This window comes from Camponotus floridanus, unplaced genomic scaffold (assembly GCF_003227725.1).
Source record: "Camponotus floridanus strain SB8 unplaced genomic scaffold, Cflo_v7.5 scaffold7, whole genome shotgun sequence".
In the NCBI taxonomy this organism is placed as follows: Eukaryota; Metazoa; Arthropoda; class Insecta; order Hymenoptera; family Formicidae; genus Camponotus; species Camponotus floridanus.
Window position 1 is genome coordinate 1,384,535 of NW_020229838.1, and position 20,851 is coordinate 1,405,385.

General features: G+C 39.6%; 1 protein-coding gene across 2 annotated transcripts in view; it reads right to left on the bottom strand.

Moving 5' to 3' along the window:
- The window catches only part of LOC105251592 (laminin subunit alpha-1), a 142,460-nt gene that overhangs the window by 40,727 nt on the left and 80,882 nt on the right, over positions 1-20,851 (bottom strand). Inside the window, exon 1 of one of the 2 annotated variants that reach the window (XM_011258526.3) lies at positions 6,192-8,215. The exons of the other annotated variant lie outside the window; for it this stretch is intronic. Within the exon in view, the coding sequence (XP_011256828.1) occupies positions 6,192-8,055 (1,864 nt within the window). The 5' untranslated portion in view covers positions 8,056-8,215. Of the gene's footprint in view, positions 1-6,191; positions 8,216-20,851 lie in introns of those variants that run through there. 2 annotated transcript variants of the gene reach the window in all.

Consider the following 20,851-nt stretch of genomic DNA (forward strand, 5'->3'; position numbering starts at 1 on the left):
CCTACGATTCCCGATATATGAGATCGTTGGAAAAAAATCACGTAACGTAAACGAGCACGACCGCGCTGCTTGTCAGAATTAAATGCGTCTGGACCGGCAGGAAGGAAGTTCGCCTTCTCTCGTCCGGACACGAGAACCGCCGGGGCGAGATATCGCGAGATATATATGCCTACACGCTCCCCCGATCGGCGGGGTGCAGCCCCGCTCAAAGCCGCCGCTCGTGCATCGCATCGCCCCGGGCACGTTGCATCTCGCGATGCACTGTATCTCGCGTTCCTTCGCCGGCGAAGAGGGAGAGAGATAAATATATGCATTCAGGCTGTATCTCGTCTTCTCCCTCCCTCATTTCGTTGCACGCGATTCTCCTTCCTCGCCACGAATCTATCGAATATTGGCTAATTAATGTCGTATTATACAGTTTAGGATCTTCTTTATTTTAGAAGCATAAAAATTTTCACTTTTTTTAATTTTTAATTTTTGTTGTATATTTCGTTTATTTCTTTTCTTTCTTATATTTTTATTTTTGTTCTACCGTAATGTTATTATTAGATAATTCCAGAGGGAATTTCTTTCATGAATAAATTATCCTTGTAAAAATAAATTTATCTCTCTTCATCTTTAAAAAAATAATAAATTCTCGGCCTCCCTCCTTCGAAATCTCATTAATGTTAATCTCGATAGAACGATTTTTTTACGCAGCATCACTCATGTAATATAAGTGTAATTTGAAGCGTGGAGCGGTTGTTAATTAGATTCGATCAAATATCGTAATCGACATCGTAATCGCGATTATCAACATGTTACGCCTGCTCGCCTTAAAGTAATTTAATGACGCTGATCTTAATTCGCTTTATGCCTACCTCATGCTCGGCACGAAGGACCAGAGGATGCTATAACGAGTTAGAAACGAATCGAGAACTTACGAGCAGCGATGGGCATATCTTGATACGATAATAAACGATTAACCCGAGGTAGATGCGGTTTATCGCGTTACTACCGAGTTTAGAATTTCCAAATATAAATCGTGACATCTTTTTATAAAGTTTGCATCTTATTTTTAAAATTTTCATGGAGACTTTTCGCTTTTTCCCAAAGAAATTTGTAGTTCTTAACATCCTTTAAGAGAAGAATTCTATCGATTAACTCGACATTGTTGAATCCAATTTATATGAAACGTCCGTCAAGAGTGAATCATCGTCACATCTATAACATGCAAATTTGATGCATCACCAATTTATTATATAATTATATGGATATGTGAATTTCTCGCGGATACTTCATAAACTACCCGTTTAGTCATGCCATTGCAATCGCGGTATTTCAGATTCATAAATATTTTACCCATTTATCAATTTGCAGAATTTCAATTATTCAGAATGTCGGACGCCGATTTATATCTTACTTTCATGGATCTGTCGTTTCATAGATCTTTTTATCGATTCACCATTCCATAGATTTCAGACTGTAAATCTTCCATTTTATCGATTAACAAATCGGACCACCCGTTCGAACATACCGTTGAATTTTTTCCAATAATTCCGGTTCGCATAAGAGCACCTAATCGCAAATTCTTCGCTAATCCTTGCGTGAAATTCCACGGGATCGATGAACAGTTGATGATCATTTCGTTAAAAATATTAAAGTATTTATCAAATAATAATTTAAAAAAGTATTATAAATAAAGTTATAGTAATCTGTATCTACTATTTAATAATTTTATATAAAATGTGATTTTTTCTTCTCAATAAAATTTATTTCTATTTTTAATTTTTTCATTTTATGAATTTTAGAGAATTTCAATATAAGTTTACTTTATAAGAATTAAGAGAGTTCCTATTTCGTACCAAAAATAGGCAGTGAACGATTTATAAAAATTTCAAAAAAAGCAAAAATATATAAATAAAAAAATCATAAATAAAAAATTAATAAAAAAAAATCAAATAAAAAAATTAAAAAGTTATAAATAATTTTAAAAGACATTGCTCTGACTTGAAGTATCGAAATATATGTTACATTAAAAATTGAAAGCGAAGGAAAATAAAAATTTTGTGATTCACAATCAGGTGACTAAAATCATTCATAAAACTACTTCGACGATTACCGAATACCTTCCCCAACACAATGTCGTTGTTACATGCTATTTTCCCGAGTGTATATCACCCGAAGCGCACTATGTTCGAAAAATGTTATCTCGATTGGGAAGAAGACTCGCTGGTATCGTGTGCGCGAGTCGTTTCGCTCAAAAGGGCACAAAGGCAATCCTCGCTTAGGCGAGGAATCGCATCGCGAGGGATCATCGCGGACTAAGACGCGTCTCTTCAGACCTTTGATCCGCGTGCGTGCTCGCGAGCAACGAAAATAAGAGCAAATATAACGGGGCGAGCGATAACTACTCGACGAGGAGTCAAAGGGGGTTGCTGCGCGTTATATCCCCGCTGTAAATTACTCTTATCGCCCGCGTCTCTCGCGTGTTTGATGTCCTGACGGCTGGCCAAGGAGACGAGATGATAGGAAGGCGGTGTCGCCGGATTGAAACGTGACTTTACGATAAAGAAAGTTTAAAAAATACCTTACGATACTTTAAGTATTTTAACACATGCATATATACATACATTATTTTTTACGTTAAACTCGCATGTATGATAATTGCCTAGTTTTGCATTCGGAAAGATGCAGTGTAACCACCGTTAATTAAATATAATCCCCGTAACGAAGGAGATTAAAATCGAGAAAACGCCTTCGCGATTGTCGTATTTAAAATCGTCTTATTTTTCTTCTCGAAGGCGAACGAGAGTCGTTGGCACATTGCGAGTGACAGTAATCTGCTTGAGCGACGCTGATATGTTACTAGCTAAGCTTAATATTCCTTCGATGTTACGTAATCATTCTTACGGATTCTTATACCATGAGAAAACGTTCTCTCTGTCTCTATCGAACGGATTAAGACATATATGAAATATTTTCGAGTATTATATAAAATGAGAAAATCACGCTATATAATTTTATAACATATTTAAGAAATAAAGTATAATGTACTAGAAAAATTGAGGTGCAAAATAATCTGGAATTCTTATCGATAATATATGATATTATATTAATACAGAAATACTCGATATACAGACGAAAAGTATAATTAAACTCTTTCATTCCAGGGAAAAAATTTCAATTCCGAATGTCGACAAAGTGCACGTAAAGATAGCGTGCATTTATAATACCTCTCAAAGGCCGACTGCGCTTTCGCGCCCACCTTGACGCACTTTTCCACGCACGATTACCGATCTTCACGCACACACACCCTACATTCGCGCAGACGTACTGCGAGCAAAATCGCTAATCTAAGGTGGACGACAGAGCGAAATTGAAATTTCATGCCGCGATGAGAATTTCGCAATTATCTTTGAACGCATAACTGTACAACAAAGTCTTCTTTTATCTCAGAGTCGGCTTACGATGCAGCGATTAATGCGAAGTAAAACGGTCTTAATGAATTCATCATTAATCTTTCAATAAGCGTGAGCTAATTCTTATAACCTTCCTATTTTTTATCAATCGAAACATTATTCACTGTTTCTAATTTTAATCCTTGAAGTTGGAGGAGGTTCTAATTTTCGCGGAATGAAGTGCCGTGTTTTTAAATTCTCCAGAAATTTGTATTAAAAAAAAGGAAAATACTAAATCATATCAGGCCTGTTAAAAATGTATAAATATGTAGATTTAATGACTCTGATATGTTAAAATCGCGAGAAAAATCGTGAAACATTCGCGCAGGAGCGATCGTCCGCGGAATCCGACCGGGAAATTTAATGGATATTGAACGACGCCGGGAGGATGACGGTGATTAAAACGCGTGATCCGGCGCGCGTCAACGGGCCGAGATCTACGCCCAGGCCACCCTGCGAGCGTTTCCACGAGCGATTACGGAGGATCACGCGGCGCAAGAGCACCGGGGGCCGGTTTAAGCACCGTCGTTTTTGCGGCGTCCCTCGTCGTCGGGATGCTCCCGACCTCCGAGTGGCTCGTAACTTTGTAAACGATCGGCCGGCGTTGGTGAATCGCGGATTCATGCCTCCCGTATTAAAATTGATTGATCTCACGCGCTCGTATAATCGAGCTTGATTATCGAACGTCTCCCGCGAATGTTTATTCATGCGACTGTACAAAGTAATTTATCGTGTCAGTTTGGAGTCAACTAGTTTGTATGTTTTAGGGAAAAATGCGTGAATGAGTTAATTAAAAATATCTTGAAACGATCGGGAAATTTTTTGCGTGCGTGAGAAGATGTCTAAGTGACTGGTTGAAGTTTGACAGCAGCGCGCATGAATTAGTATTTTTAAATAAAAATTGCCTGAATTCTTTAAGTGAAGAAATATTATGTAGAAAGAAAATAAAGAGACGATATAAAATTTGTTCAAATGTAAATCTGATTTGCAAACGATTCAATTTTTCACTTTTTTCTTTAGGGAAAAATGCGTGTATGCGTTAATTAAAAATATCTTGAAGCAATCGGGAAATTTTTCTCATGCGTGAGAAGATGTCTAAGTGACTGATTGAAGTTTGACAGCAGCGCGCATGAATTAGTATTTTTATATAAAAATTGCTTGAATTCTTTAAGTAAAGAAATATTTTATACAAAGAAAATAAAGAGACGATATAAAATTCGTCCAAATGTAAATTTGATTTGCAAACGTTTCAGTTTTTCGTATTTTTCTTTAAGGAAAAATGCGTGAATGCGTTAATTAAAAATATCTTGAAACGATCAGGAAATTTTTTGCGTGCATGAGAAGAGATGTCTAAGTGACTGGTTAAAGTTTGACAGCAGCGCGCATGAATTAGTATTCTTAAATAAAAATTTTTTAAGTGAAGAAATATTATGTACAAAGAAAATAAAGAGACGATATAAAATTTGTTTAAATATAAATTTAATTTACAAACGTTTCAATTCTTCGCATTTTTCTCTTAAAAGGGAAAATATTACGAATCGCAGTTTTGAATTTCTCGTAAAATTGTTTAAACGTAAAATATGCACATGTAAGACGCACAATGTCAGCAGATATGCTCTCAACAGGTATGGAAGTGTCTCTCTACGTGATTAAATATTTGCGGTATTTATCAGGGTAAATGTTGACACGAAACGTTAGCGTAGACTCTAAAATGCCTTTCTTATGAGATACCTCTCTCGATTAGGTAAGTTTCTAAACATGCAAGATCCTCTCTCGCGCTCAAGAATTTTCGTATCGCCTTTCGTTGCACATTTCTCTACGTGTAGGCGAATCTTAATATACTTGAAATGCACATATGCAGATTCCAGGTTCCGGGAATATTTTTTTTTCAAATTTTATATTCATCGAAGTGTGAATTTTGGTTTCATTTGCGATCATGAATAGAGAACAGGACGTTTCCGCAAGACAAGTATCACTGTATCTTGCTCGGTCTATCCTTCCTCTAACATTGATTACGATTTATCGCGTCGCTGTTTATATCGCGCGAAACTTGGAGCGATGCGCGGTTAATGAGCCACATCCGTGCTCTTCGAGTTCCTCTCCTCGTCGAAGGTCGAGGGTCGGGCCTCTGATCGACGCGAGGTGGCAACAGCCAAGGATGAAACCGCGCTCGGCGACTCGGAAATTGTAACCGCTAACTAATGTGGTTGCCAACAGGCTCGCGCTGCGAATCACACGACTGAATAATTCAAAAGAATTGTAATGTTGTAATGTTTCTTTTATGTATCCTCTGCGTTTCGATCGATCGATCGATCGATCTCAGTTCGAGCCTGTTAACTTTGGCGATCTCGTCGCGAGATAGTCCGTGCTGGATGACGAATCAGGGGCGTGGAAACGCTTAACGATATTGCATTACGACGATGCAAATGATTAATGCATTCCATCAGGAAATTAGTCAGAGGATCTCTATATGCGGCGCGTTCTCGGTTATTTACGATCGACTATTACGAAAGAGATTTTTCTCCCGAAAAAAAGCCAGCTAATTCGCTTCCTTCAAAATATCGATTAAATCGCGACAGAAAGATCGATACTTTTTTATAAGATAATTGATATATTTAATTATAAAAATTCTATTAATATATATAAATGAATAAATCAGGACATATTGCATTTTATGCCGATCGAGATGCCTTTAGCAGGAGCATTAATCAATCGAAGCAATCGCGACTCTTTAACGAGGCATCTACTCACCATACTTGAGTCCTCGCCATTTGCTGGCCGGCTCGTGATACCTGTAACTAGGAAGCACGATCCTGGGCGGCGGTCGCGGTTTTGGAGGACACGGCTTGTAGACAACCATGCACCGTACGCACTTCCGGCTCGTGGGCGGCGCCGCCGGATACGCCGGTTGAATGTGCACGTAGGCCATCGGAGTAGCCGATTGAGCGGAATAATAATTCGCGCGTCGCTTTCGTCGATCGCCCATCGCCGTCTCGTGTCCATCAGCTTTCTGAATCGCGCTCGATTCCGCGTTATCGCTGCTTTCTGCGAACGTCCAGGCGTTTCTTCGTCGATCGATCGACCGTATCATTTTTTTAATGAAATTGTTGCGCGTCATTTTGCGCTTGTTCCTCGCAAAAATCGGTCGATATTCCGAAACGAGCGCTCCGGGGTTAATTTTAGGATCTCGAGTCGTCAACACGAAATTATTCGCGACCATCAGCTCCTTTGAGTCCTCGCCGCGTGTCACTTTGCCTCTTTTATTATCCGTTGGAATGGAATCCAGAATTTGAAAGGCACTTGTATTGCTCGAAGATTCCTCGTCGTCACTTTCATCTCGAGATTCACTATCGACACTGCTATTTAAATCCTCGAAGGAAGCATCCTGCGACCTGTCTTCTTTATTAATCGAAAGATCAGATTCACGAACATCGTTCTCGTCATTATTTTCGAATTCTTCAAATTCTCGGATGAGATTTCCTTCGCTCGTTTCGTCCTTTCTCTCCCGTTCATACGATAGATCTTTGTGATCTTGGATCGTGAGCCTCATCACGGAAGATTCAGCTCGTTGGCGATTCTCGTGAAAAAGAAGCAGCTCCTCCAGCATTTCTGCAGCAGATCGCTGTATATTTCTTTCATTTCTTTCCAAGGATTTTGGAATCGACGCTCGTCCTCCAGGTGAATTTTCTTCGATTTTATCGCGTTGCCTTTTCACGCTTTTATCCGCGATAATCGGGCGGGAAAGTGCAAAAATTCCTTCTTCATTTCCCGCGCCTGCGTTTTGCAGAATATGCGGATCTCGATCCAAGGATTCATGTCGATCGCTCGATCGCGCACTCTTTTCAATCGAGCCCTGAATAGGACTCAGCGTCGATGAGCGAAGATCATTATCTGCATTAATACTCGTCTCTCGCAATCTGAAAACATCGAGCCTTGATCTGGGATCGTCTGCCTTTGATCTTGATCTCGATTCTGTCTCTTCCACTTCGGATCTATCGTTACGTAACGTCGCAATGTCTATCGCTTGATCATCGTTTTTTTCGTTACGCGATCCTTCTTGCTCGATGAGTCTTCTCTTCGCTTTAGCCTCGCTCGATATCCGAGCTACGCTGTTAATATCGATCGATCGCATATCGTCGGTTTGCATAATTACATGGCGCCGATCCCGTTTCGAGGATTCACCTAACGTCCTGTCGGCTTCGTCCGCGCGGAAATTCCGTCGTAGTAGCAATCCATCACCATCGATTTCCCAGTCGTTGATATCAATCGATGGCGACGCGCGTCGCTTCTCATGAATCGCGTCCGTTTCCGAGTCCTGGAATATCGATCCTTCCTCCTTTCGTCGATCGGATCGCGCGCTCCGCTTCCATCGCCTGTCATCTTCGATCTGCCACGACCCGGGCAAGATGTTGTCGACATCCCTCGCACTTTCCTTCGATTGCTCGAAGATGGACGGATTGTCGTTTTCTGACCCGTCGACTCGAATTGATCTCGCATCGTCACTGCCTTTCGTCCGAACCGTTGCCTCGCTCCACCGTTGCAGGCCTGATAGCAAAAGGATCCCTGCTCCGAGGGCCAGCACGCCCCGGGTCCAGATTGATTTTCTGGGGTACATTTCTACCCCATAGTCAGAAAGAAGATCGTCTCGTCCCGCAGGACACCTGTCATGTTGATCGCATGTCCTCTTGAGTGACTCGTTGAAAAAATGCCTTCGTCCTTCGATCGATGGTAAATTTGTTTTCAAAGGATTTCCACTGAATCTTCAAATATATGATTCGAATAAAGTCGACGATTAGCAAATTTTAATATTATTTATAACGTTTATGAAACGTGACAGTCTAATTTTTATATCGTTTTGTAAGTTGACCGTTATGTAATTTTGCAGCTTCAATTTTGAAAGCCAAAGGTACAGCGAGGAAGAACTGGAACATTGGAACCGCCCAGGATGATTCTTGAATATCCTTCGGGCCGATAATAAGAATGTAACTTTTTAACGCGATGACTTGCGCGGATTCTTTCCGTTTTTTTTTAAATTTTAAATTAAGTTTTAAAACACATAAAATATTATAATTTTATGCTATCATTGTTTCCTTGGACATGTTATTGTTATCTCGGACAGAAAATAAATTTACGATAAGCTCTAATTGCATCCGCAATGTTGTTGCTTTACATTTTGCGGTCAGAACAATAGTAGATAGTAAATTATTTTCACGTTACAACAATCACTCTTCAGCAAACTGTCCGAGTTTGCTGTTCGACTTTAGAGAAAGCGGCGACAAGCTCGCGAAACATTCGATGAATCACTCACACTATCGACAGGCACTCGTTCTTGTCGACATAATTCTTCGGTGTCTCCAAAAAAAAAAATTCTCTCAGATTCCTCAAAAATCTCTCAATACCTTCATCGTATTCTCTTCTCGTATCGAGCTAACGAAGCGAATGTTCATTCAAATGTTTCATCTTGCAAAATTTGCAAACAATTTTCAAATCTAAAAAAAATCCACACTATAATCCACTAAGTAATTTATTTAGCAATAACCAGAGAGAGAGAGAGAGAGAAAATGGCGAAAAATCGGAGCACGAAGGAATCATTTGAAATTTTTCGCAATCATGGAAGATTTTCTGGTAGAGGATCTCTCAGAAGCTGCCTAGTTTTGTGATTTTCGATATCAAAAAAAAAAAAAAAAAGAGTGAAGAATGTGCACGTGGACCGCAATGAGGTGAACGTGGACCGGCCTCGAGCGCGGCTCGCGAGACACTGACTTGATACCATTGCCATTAGCTGGCTGCGGTTCTCTCTCTCTCTCTCTCTCTCTCTTCTCCGCGTTCCTCTCCGCTGCCTCTTCTTCTTCTTCTTCTTCCACGCCGGCATTCATGTCCACCTCCTCTTCGGGAGGAAGCCGAATCTCTCTGTTTACTATGCCGCGCACGTGGGTGTTTCGATTCGAAGCGTCGATACCGGATGAGCAATTCTCATCGCATTCTTGACTCTTTAGATACGGACGTGTATCGGTGACGTTGCGATTTCGCGTCGTTCGACGCCTCCTCGATGACGTAAAATTCTATGGCGCGTAGAGCGTCAGGGAGAATCGCTCTCGGGCTCTTCGACATGTTTCTGAATGAAACATAAATAATTTTCCACGAATCTAGCGTACTTTATTCGATACTGAGCATTATTCGAAAAGTTTCGCACAAAACTGCCGAGTGTAGACTAGCGATAACAATTTTTTTTTCAAGACACATCAGTGTCGTATACGTTATCTAGACCCACATCGATAAGAGTATCTCGCTATAGTTATCTCCCGCTTTCTTTGCCGTTCGAATTTTTCTCTCGATTATTACTCGTATAATTTTGTGACGGTGGCATGTGACAGAAAACGTTCGATTAATTTTGTGAGAGAAAAAAAAATGAACACGTAATTAAAAGCCAGCAATTTTTGGAATGTCCATATGCACGTGCGGAATGATTTAAATGAGAGAAGTCGCATTCATTGCTACAAGAAAGCTGACAATGTATGCATTGTCACCTGAACAGACAATACCATAATGTAACGAAAGAAAAAATAAAATGTAAAATTCCCGACGTGGTTGATGCGAATGCCGGAAACTTACAAAGCATTCGACATGCATACTCCCGCAGGGTTTAAAAGACAACTCTAAAGATCAAGCTTTTCTTTATATTAATAAAAAAAAGGTCGTTAACAAGTGTCGGAGAGAGAAACAAAAACTTTTACGAACGCACGCTCTCGCGCTCGATGACCCATAAAGATCGCATATGTTTCAATCGTACGTCATTTTCCGCGTTATGCAATTTCGCTACGCTCGTAAGCTTGAGAAACATGACGTCTATTAGCCTTATCCTTTTAGCAACCAGCAGCAGACGGTTTACGTGCAGACAGTAATCGAAGACATCGCCCTGAGGAGCGTTGTCTTCTAAATCTTTCATTTCTTTTACGAAACCAAGTAAGTCTTGGGATATATTTGCACTTTACTTGCTTTAAGCAGAGGGGAAAAAATAAGTTAAGTCGATAAAAATTAGGCTCGAATCATCTTTGTACAAATTCCAACGATTAATAAAAGTAAAAGGTAAAAGATTCATGATTTTTTGTATTGGCTGCGATTAATTCTAGCGAGATATTTAACTTGATTGCAACACAGAAGAACAGTTTATGCAGAGGCACTGTACGTGATACACGGGACCTTTCCCGATCGCACGTGCCACGCACCTGTCATTTTCCTGCGCACCGTGGATGATACAAAGCGACCGCTCTCCCTGTTAATTAAATATGGAAAGCCACGTGAGGCGCATGCAACAAATACCCACCAGTGGGTGTTTAATCGCGGACTTAATAAACTTATCATGCGATAAGTTTATAGCCCTTCAGCTGCGCATTTCCGCCGCAAATTCACTTACAGATACTTATACGAGCCAAGCGCGTGCCTTAAAAAGTGAGCTTGATTGATTAAAGCCACGTTAAACATATATTGCAAATAAAAATGTAAACAAATCTTAAGATCTTAAAATTGAATAATCTGAATATAGGTCGGACATATTCAAGAATTTATGATATAGTATTATTAATCATTAGTTAGATAATTTGAAAGATGGAATAATTAAGAAAATGTATGTAATTTAAATCTGTATAGTGTGTGTAAATATAATTGGTACATTTCCACGTGTGGATTGTTGCTCGCATAAATGAAAGTTTGCGTTTTATCTTAAAATCTACACTTAATTTAAAGTTAAGAAAGTAAATGTGAAAATTCCCGTCTAATATCTCTTTACGTATCTAACATCTCTCTTCCAAATTATATCTAGCATTTCTTGCACAACTATTAATAACTAACGCGCTACCGCACCCAATGTTTCTCTCTCTTCTTTTTTTCATTGCTCGAACAAACACAAACCGTTCAGACCACCTACGGTTCGCCGAACGTACGCATTCTCTCGCGTAGCTTCGTTTTATGCTCGCTATCACATGTTCGACGTTACGTAATAATGTCGCGTTGTTATGAGAAAGCTATTTTTAAGGTAGATTAGAGAGAGAGAAAGGTATGCGATCGCACAAGGAGCCTGCACACGAGATCGTGAGTCGTGAATTCACGGCGTCTTACGAGAGACGGACTCTTTTCAGAGTCTCCTACAACGTGTCGTGAGCCCTTCGGAGTACAATGTCATCGATCTCGGTTTGCTCACGACAAACTCTCCTCGTGTTAACCAGCCTCGTGTTTCGACACGTGTAAACAATGGGCGAGCGATTCGCCAAATCATTCACCGGGATCAAACACGATGCGCTTCTTTCGATGAGAAGAGAATTCGTCGATCCTAAAATAAGTAGGCGACGCCTCAGAAAAATTCCAACACGAGACAAATTGTATCTTTGTTACATCAAGATACTAAATTCGTACAATCATTGCTCGTCAAACGTCAGTGGACATTGTAAAGCGAGTACTAGGAGAAAAATATGTTCGGCATGATTGTGTAATTATACATTATAGATTCGACTTTGAAAGCGGCATTTATCTATGAAATATCGCTGTGTCACATGTTCTTTCGTAATAATTTCCGACGGGAAAAGTTCTCGACTCATCTCGCCGCGCGCCGTCGTCATGATTAATAATCTTCGCCATCAACGGGACGGGAGCGTTCCTCCTCATAATCATAAGTATAATGACAAGTTCAGCGATCGCGTCGACTGTTCGAAAAAGATAACTCACTTGATATCTCGCTTCTTCATTTGCACTCGCGGGTTAAGATTAATCTCACGCGATCCGGAGATCAGCGATCCGAAGCACGGTACGGTGACTTCATTTAAGCGACGTGTAACGATTAATAATAAAATAATAATCGTCCACTGATGGCGCTCATTCTCGTGTAAAACATCGTGTTTTTCATGCACTCACGCGATGCTCGCAATCAGTCCTGGACATTCATATGTACGTGTGTGAGCCCAAGGGATGTTTCTCTTAAACTATAATCTTTCTATAGATATTTAGACAAGAATTGCCGTGGACATCTTCTTCGTTTTTAAAATGAGGAAATTTAATTTAATTTCTAACTACTGATTTTTCACACAGCAAATAACATATTGACATGTGTAAAATTATTTATTTATTTTAAAATATGTAATATTATTTATTACATATTTTAAAGTATGTATATATGTGTCTATTATATATTTTTTATATATGATATTTTTATAATACTTAAAATATGTTAGTATTATTTAAATTTATTTTAAAATATTTACTTTCAAATTGGATATTATAAATTAATTTAATTTATAATCGACAATTTTATCTTCTCTCATTTTATTCGGGATATTTATTTTGTCATTAATTCAACACGTGTTTTCTCGCGTATAAAATGATAAATTACGGAAACAAAAAATAATTTATCTCGTTTCAATTCAGCGGTTTGCGTAATTTTTGTACGAGACTATCGGGGACGCGTCGCGTTCGACAGCCGTGGCATACAAAGTCTATCAGGTGACGATTCGCGAATCCTCCATGATAAATGGCATCCGTGACATATGCATGCATCGTGTCGCTTCACCGACGATGCCAGGTGCGGCCTGTTCGTGTATCGGACGCGCCCACCGAAAGCATCGCTGATATAAATATAAAAATCCGGCTCGTAAAATGTACAATGAGAGGCGATGATTGAGAATCGGGTGCAACGGAGGCCCTCCAACGAGTTCTGCACCGACGAGGGCGATACCCGACGCGACTTCCGGAATGCTCTTTCGACAAAAGAGACGCGTAGCGCATTCGAATGCACTATTCGAGCGGCTCCTCCTCGAGCGACACACCGATTATAGTAATACGAGGTTGCGCAACATTTCTGCTTAGTCTTCTTGTATCCGGTTTCTGAGATATTTTACCTGGGAACGGCGGAAGTCCGTTTAGATACCACAAGTCGCGGTTGACGCGACAATTTTGCCTCGCCTCTCTTTTCAAACTTTTATTTTACACAATATTCCTTTAATAAATATATCTTTATTTTTTTTATTTATATTACAAACTTTTCTTTTGTTTGTGTGCAATAATTTAAAAAAAATAATAATTTATATCAGATAATTTTTAATAATTTATAATTTATGATAATTTATAATTTATATTTCGTATAATTTATAATTCAGATTTTTTTTAAATGCAATATACATTAACTCGTGTAAAAGCAAAAGTGGTTAAAGTCAAAGTATGAATGTTCATTCACGAATTGATGTCGCGATTACGCGACAATCTTGTAAACGCAAGATACCTTGTAAGACGACAATCAAGAAACGATCAATTTTACCTCGTGATTACCGAGAAGCAGACATTCGCGAGGATCGCCGATTGATTCAGCGATGGGATTATCGGAATGGCACAAACAGCGGGGATACATCGCGCGTAACTTTCGCTTTCGCGTCCGCGAATTTACTTCGCGGCTGCTCTTCAGAGATCGATAATGAGGATCCGGGGGAGAAGATTTACGATCGAATTTCATTGGCATCGACCTCTCTAACGGGTCTCTCTCTTAGAGTCGTAACGGTCTTGGCTTCTTCTTTCCTACTGCAAGTCCGAGACTCGTATTGTGGAGTACGATGTATATACATATATACATACGTTGTCATGACTAATATCCTTATCTTTCTAGTCGATGTCACGAAAGATGTATCGCCAACGTGTGACTTTTCAGAACGAGCGAGTGGCAAAAATTATGCAGAAAATTATTTTGCCTCGAGGGAAGCCGACAAATTCGCACTATTAATTTTATGAATGATCTGAAGAGAATGCTATACAAATATTTCATCTGAGGATTAAAACATCACCGAAATTTATTATTAAAATTAAGATGATTTATAATAAATAATTATCAAAATTAGAGAATACAAAATTTCTTTCAGAAATAATCCGAGATAAAATTTTGCTTTTCAGGGAGGAATTTCAGGAAATCAGGACAATGGGGTCGAGATCTCAAAGAGCGGCGTTTTCAAGAGAAGAGACCGTCCGATTGTATAGAGTATTCACGGTGGCACAGGTGGAATATGTAGGTACGTGACGACGATGCGTAGATACCATAGAACCGAGCACTACTAGATCGACGGAACCGGGCATGCCGCGTGGGCACGGCTGCTTTTATAAGGCCCACTCGTCCTGCATACGAGACGTATACCTTACTTCCGCGATCGCGTCGCTCGCCCTTTTTTCCGCGAGCTTTCCCGAGCGCGCGATCTTCCTCGTCCTCGAATCGCGAATCAGCGACGTTCATTCGATCGTAACGTTTCTCTCAGATGCCCACGAGCATCGAAGATCGAGGCCACAAATGTAGAAAGTTGGCCGCGAGTCTGTTCATTGTGCCCCTCCGGCTTCCTCCCTCCTCCTCTCTCTTCTTCCGCGTCTCCATGCATGGGATTCACACGCCTGGGAGGACAAGCTATGGAAGCCCCACGGCGTTCTGAGAGGGCATTCATGAGCGCTAGACGATTCATGTACTCGGACTCACATTCATACATTCACACATATGCATATGAATGAAGGTACGCACACCGAGAGATTAGCCACATGACGAAGAGAGACCTAATCGCGCAGGTAGCAGAGGGCATAAGATGTTGCAAAGCGTCATGATGTTTCCGTGAATATTGCAACTTCTCATACTTTTCCACTGGATTCTCACGTAGATGCTTAACTTCCTGCTGGCTTGACTATAAGTACGAAACTAAGCCGCGTGTTTGTTGTGGGTTTATTTCGAGATGTCAGAATTTTTTTGAGCAAAATTACACAATCGTAAAATTAATGTAATTTAGTTATATATTCTCTAATTTTGATAAATTATAAATAATTTTAATTTTAGAATCTAATTTTACTTTGTAGCTTGTAAAGGCCTAATCGAGAGAATAAAAATATATCAACTCTTATCAGATACATTTGATCAACATTTACCTTTAAGAATGAAATTTTCTCATTTTCTTGCGAAATTTTTACGCAATGATTTATTTACTTAAACTACTAGAAATGAAATCTTGGACCAATCTTTATATATATTTATGGTACAAGAATATTCCCTATATTATGATAATCTCCATAATATCCTCATATTACTCATCGTAAAGGAGAGTATCAGTTTAACAATAAACAAGAAACGCTACTTGCGATTCGCTAACAAAAGAAACCGTTATATGTTTTGCAATAAAAACTCTAATTTAATAATATACACGACTCGCAGTCGATTTTATAAAATTGGATCGAATGATAAATTCGTGCTCTCGACTATTAATAAAAAATCATTAATAAAAACTTATTGATAAATACGTCATCAGTCTTGTTCTTTTTCCCTCCTATCCCTTCGTTCAATTCCAATCCATCTCGTTTTCTCGCTTCGTTTATACACCTACGTGCATTTATATTTCTGCCGCGTATAATCAAGCGAGCAAGTATTAATTATCCCCGACCATATGTCACCACTATTAACGACGTTTGCATAATCGATTATCATTCTCAACTGCGTCTTTTTTATCTCTAAGAGTCGAGATATTTTCGGTCGCAATTATTATGTTTTTTATAGACAATAAAAATGTATCTTTGCAACACGCTAAATTTTTTTATTTCCGCTGCCAACAATTATTTTCTAAATGCGCTGATAAAAATTTAAAGATAATTTATCAAGTGATAAGTTTAATAGAATAACAAGAATTTTGGGTTTTCACGTCTCTAGACTATTTATTTAGGCATTTTGTCGCATCTATTTTAGAATTGATATATTCCGAGAGGCTCTGGATGCGTTTATCAAGAGATCAAGCGCGATTGAATGCTTCGGGACGCGTTATTTCTCGAAAATTGATCGTCTCTCCCGCGGGACGATCTTGAAGTAATGGCGATTCTAAGATACTACTTTTCGGGGCTACCTCCTTTTTCTGGCCGTCACGCCGCGTTACGTTTCCCTCTCCTTAACAAGCCGTCGATGATCCCGAACACTAGAGTCGGTATTAAATCAGTTCCGCTTTTTCATCAGGTAGGCTCTAAAAGCACGCATTTGACTCCATTACGTGGACGCCTGACACCCCTATGCCCCGCGGTAGTTCGCTAAATCATAACTCGGCGTAGTCCGGCACCGGTCTAATATCTCGTAAACACTGTCCATCCGATATCGAAAAACACCACTCGCTCGGATTTATCCGCGCCGAGCGTGCTCGAGATAAAATACAGCCTGTTAGCGAATACATAAGCTGACGCACGTGTATATGACTCTATTAGAGCTCATGCTTCTGCACTTTTCGCGCGAAGAAACGGCAAGTCTCCGCATCTAAAAATATTTTCCTGCAAAGAATCATTTTTTCGCTATGAAAAAAAAGCGTATAAAAAATCCTAAAGAATAAAATTGCTCGAAATAATCTCGCATTTTTGCGTGAAAATCGAGTATCGAATACATTTCAGGGTTAATATACAATTATAAAAAAAATCGGAGTGATTGATATAATTAATAAAACTTCAAGCATCAGTAAAGATGACATGAAGATAAGGTGATTAAAATTTTAATCAATTCCCGTCTTGCTAATAAGATGAGAACCGACCTGGACACCTGCCGGTCAAATTGCTCGTTTTGCTGCCTCCAGTTCGCAGTAACTATCTCTCGCTATCTCGCCGCTCTCTTTTCAACAGCCGCGATCTTGCGATGCTATCTCTCGCATTATTATCCAGTTATCAGAAAGACATGCGGTTATCTTCATGCCGCTAACTCGACGACCGGCTCTCCTCGTCACCTGCCACAGCCGGCAGGTCGTTCGTGTTTGCTCACGCCTGCCTTCACGAACGAGCGGAAGTAGAATCCACGAATATGTCGACACGTACCTAGTGTCCACCGATGACAGGACACCGTTGATAGGACGGGCTCCACCCTCGGGGACTCATTGACGCAGCCGAAGGTTAACGCGAGGGTGGGCTGGAGGGGAATGACTCGAGCGCGCGGGGAAATGACTTAATATGAAGTTACAAGGATGCTGCACGGACGATAGCCCGTAGCGATCGCGGGACCACCCAGGAGGTGATTGCCATGGAGTGGATCTATCTGAAGGCCACGCCGTGCGCCTCTTTTCCTCGTGCTACGGGCTTAATAGTGCCGGCCGGCTTCGCATTCCTAGATCGTCCTGCGCCAGCAGGAAACTCTCGCTGGATCTCGCCCCGGGCGTCACGGAGTTGTCTTTCAGACACTGACGGGAAGAAGGGGAAGAAAGGAGGGAAACCGGTGTCGTCTTGTAGCCTCATCGAAAATAAACGGGATTTCTCATTTAACGAACTAATGCGGAATCATTAACCGGGTTTATGACGGGTTTCCCTTAACGGAGTTCGTTCCTATGTTTTCGCATTGTTGATAAACATGTACGACTCACTCTTTGTAAAGAGAACAGAATTAATGGAATTATTTCTTATTGATAAGAAGAGAAAAAAATATTGAATCTCACCAAAATCTTAAAACGTTATAATTAAAAAATTAGAAATCAATTATTAATATCAATATTAATTAAAAATGTACAAGACAGGATCTTTATGCAAATCTAATAAAGAATTTCCTGATTTTTCAGATATTATTATTCAAAATTTCAAATAAAATTAAAGAATTTTAGATGCAATTTTCTGAAATAAACTTCTTCGTGCTTTCTTTAAGATAATATAAATATCCTTCAATCTTGAAAAAAAGCCACGTTAAATTCGTGCAATTTAGACACTATCTGGAAATTAATTACACAAAAAATTATAATTTTGCAATATTTTTTTCTTGTATTTCTCATGGAAACGCGACGTCGATACGTTTATTCTGGATTCGCTACTTCGTTTATTTCGCTAGCACGTCAAACTCCTTATATACACATACGTATGTATTAAATCCCGTTCCATAAATTTATGAAGGGGGTGTGCGTTCATTAGCTCCCCCTCGACGACAAGCTGCGCGCACCTCGGTCGATCGTCGCGTTGCGGACGCCGCGAAATACCGCCAACTCAGTCTCGCCGATAAGTCAAAGAGGGGCAGGGCAACATAATGCCGCTCTTCATGTTTTATGTATGAGAACGAGATTACTTCGGTACCACCCACTTGCCGAGTGCTACCACGAGCCCGAAAGCCGAGCTCGATAAAACCACCGACAAGAGGGACAATGGCGATTGATTTGCGAATCGATCGAACACGATCAAACTCCGATATACTCGGGAGAAGCACGATCAGGAATCTACGGCTTTTAAATAGCGTTTCACGTATTGCATTTATAATAAAACGACTATTTTGTTTTATCAGATCACGATTAACATTTAATATATTATTACTAATAATAATCATTAATAAAATCGATAGCATAAAATATATCTAATCTGACAAGATTTAATTTAATTTATCCATTCGCATAATTATTATTGATATTTTAAATATAATAAAACTGTGAGGACCATCTGTAAATGAGTACATTATTTCTCCTGCGTTTTTCATCTTATTTTATTAATAATACATATTTTTAATATTATGTTATTTATTCGAATTTGTTAATTTCTTTTTGAGTTACCTCGAAAAAATATGTTCTATATCTTTAAAGAATTTAAAAATTGCTGCAAAATTAAAGCACTTACAGCATTAATTAATATTCCTATCCATTGAGCTGTCATAATTTCATCTACTTTGCATTTATACTTATTTCAGCTGATGAATAATGACTGAATAACGCTATGGTGTTATAATTCGTTGTCGATAAATTACGCGCGCCGCGTTATAAGGCCTCATCAACAATAGACCGAGGGCGCGGATGGTTACGCATACGGTGGCAATGATTACGAGACGACGCGCGGATTTGCATATTATCGCCATATTTCTGGCGTTACTCTAAATCTCGCGTCGTATCCCATTAAGGTGTCGACAGTGCAATGGGAGCAAAAAAAAGGAAAGAGAGAGAGAGAGAGAGAGAAAAAGGGGAAGCGAAAAACGCGAAAGGCGATCGAAGTCAAAGGGTTCGACCGGCCGGAAGAGAAAAATGAAAAAATCAGCCGGGCCTCAACCGAGGTGTTTTATCAACATTCCCACGTGAGGGTCCCGTGCGTGTGATTAATGAGAATCACCGTCGAGAAAATCGGCATTCCTCGGTTTTGCACCGCAAAAGCTGCTGCCGCGAGATGTGCGTGCATCGCGCTGACTCGACTTGAATGCTTAAGCCGCATCCATATTTGACCATAAGATTATCAAAATTGAGGAATTAATTAGGATTCGGTTGAAAGGAGTATCAGCATTTATTTTCTCTTCATTCTTATTTTTTAATCTCCGCGCTAATAATTGTGGATTGGAATGCGACTTTATATATTAATATAAGATGTGAAAAAATGTGTTTTAAAATCGTATTAATTTACCCTACAACTATCACCGGATTATGCTCGTACATCTCTGGTGCCTTCAATTTATGAACAAGCATCTCGCGTAAAAGCGGTAATAAATTTCAGATTCGGTGTGAAGCTCGATTAAGCCGGATACGACGGAGGTAACCGATTCCTACCGCACGAATATAATTTGCATATCAAATTATCGATCGGAGTAAATCATTGTCAGCTCGACTGACCGGACGTTCCGGAAGCGCAAAGTCGGTAACCCTCGATAATGTTAATTTCCGATTGTGTCTCGCGGAAATTTAATTTTCAACACTAAAATTACACCGATCCTTGACTTCGTGCTTTCACCAGCAGTCGCGCTACCGGTAGATAAAAGAAAGAGAAATCGGCGACATTTCACGGCTATTTGATATACACCTTTTCGCCCGAAGCCGGAGTTTCACATTACGCGGTCGTCGCGATGCGGGATTATTTTCTAGGAGATAATAGAGAGAGAGAATGCACGTTACCACCCTGTAAATTAGCTATCACTCGTCCCGGACCGCGTGGGTGCAACGTGACCGCTCGCGTTATTATATTCCGCGGCTGCAAATCAACGTACCGTTAACGTTGTTTGGAATCTGCATTACTCTCGGTCGGAGTCAGTTCCGGTCGACCTGCGTCGCTCGTCATATTCCAATCCCGAGGGAATTCCGGGAGAGAGCTCGTTGGCAATTATAGTCGAACAAAATACGATTATCTTCAGGCTTTTTTAAACACAGCATCTTTTAAAATAAACAACTACATGAGATTGTGATTTATATGAATGAATAAAATCACATGGCTTTTATTCGCAAATTAAAATGTTAAGTATATACTTAACTGTCTATACTTAACTGTATATACTTAACTAAAGTATATACTTTCTGCAGTTGTGATATACATACATAATAGGAAGATTATAAAATTACAGTTAAAAGAAATTTCAATTATTATTACAATTTTAAGAGATTTACGTCATTTGTCATTCTTGAATTTTTGTAAAAAATGAGTTAATAATATTTCTTTTTGAGGTAGAGATATGAAATTAT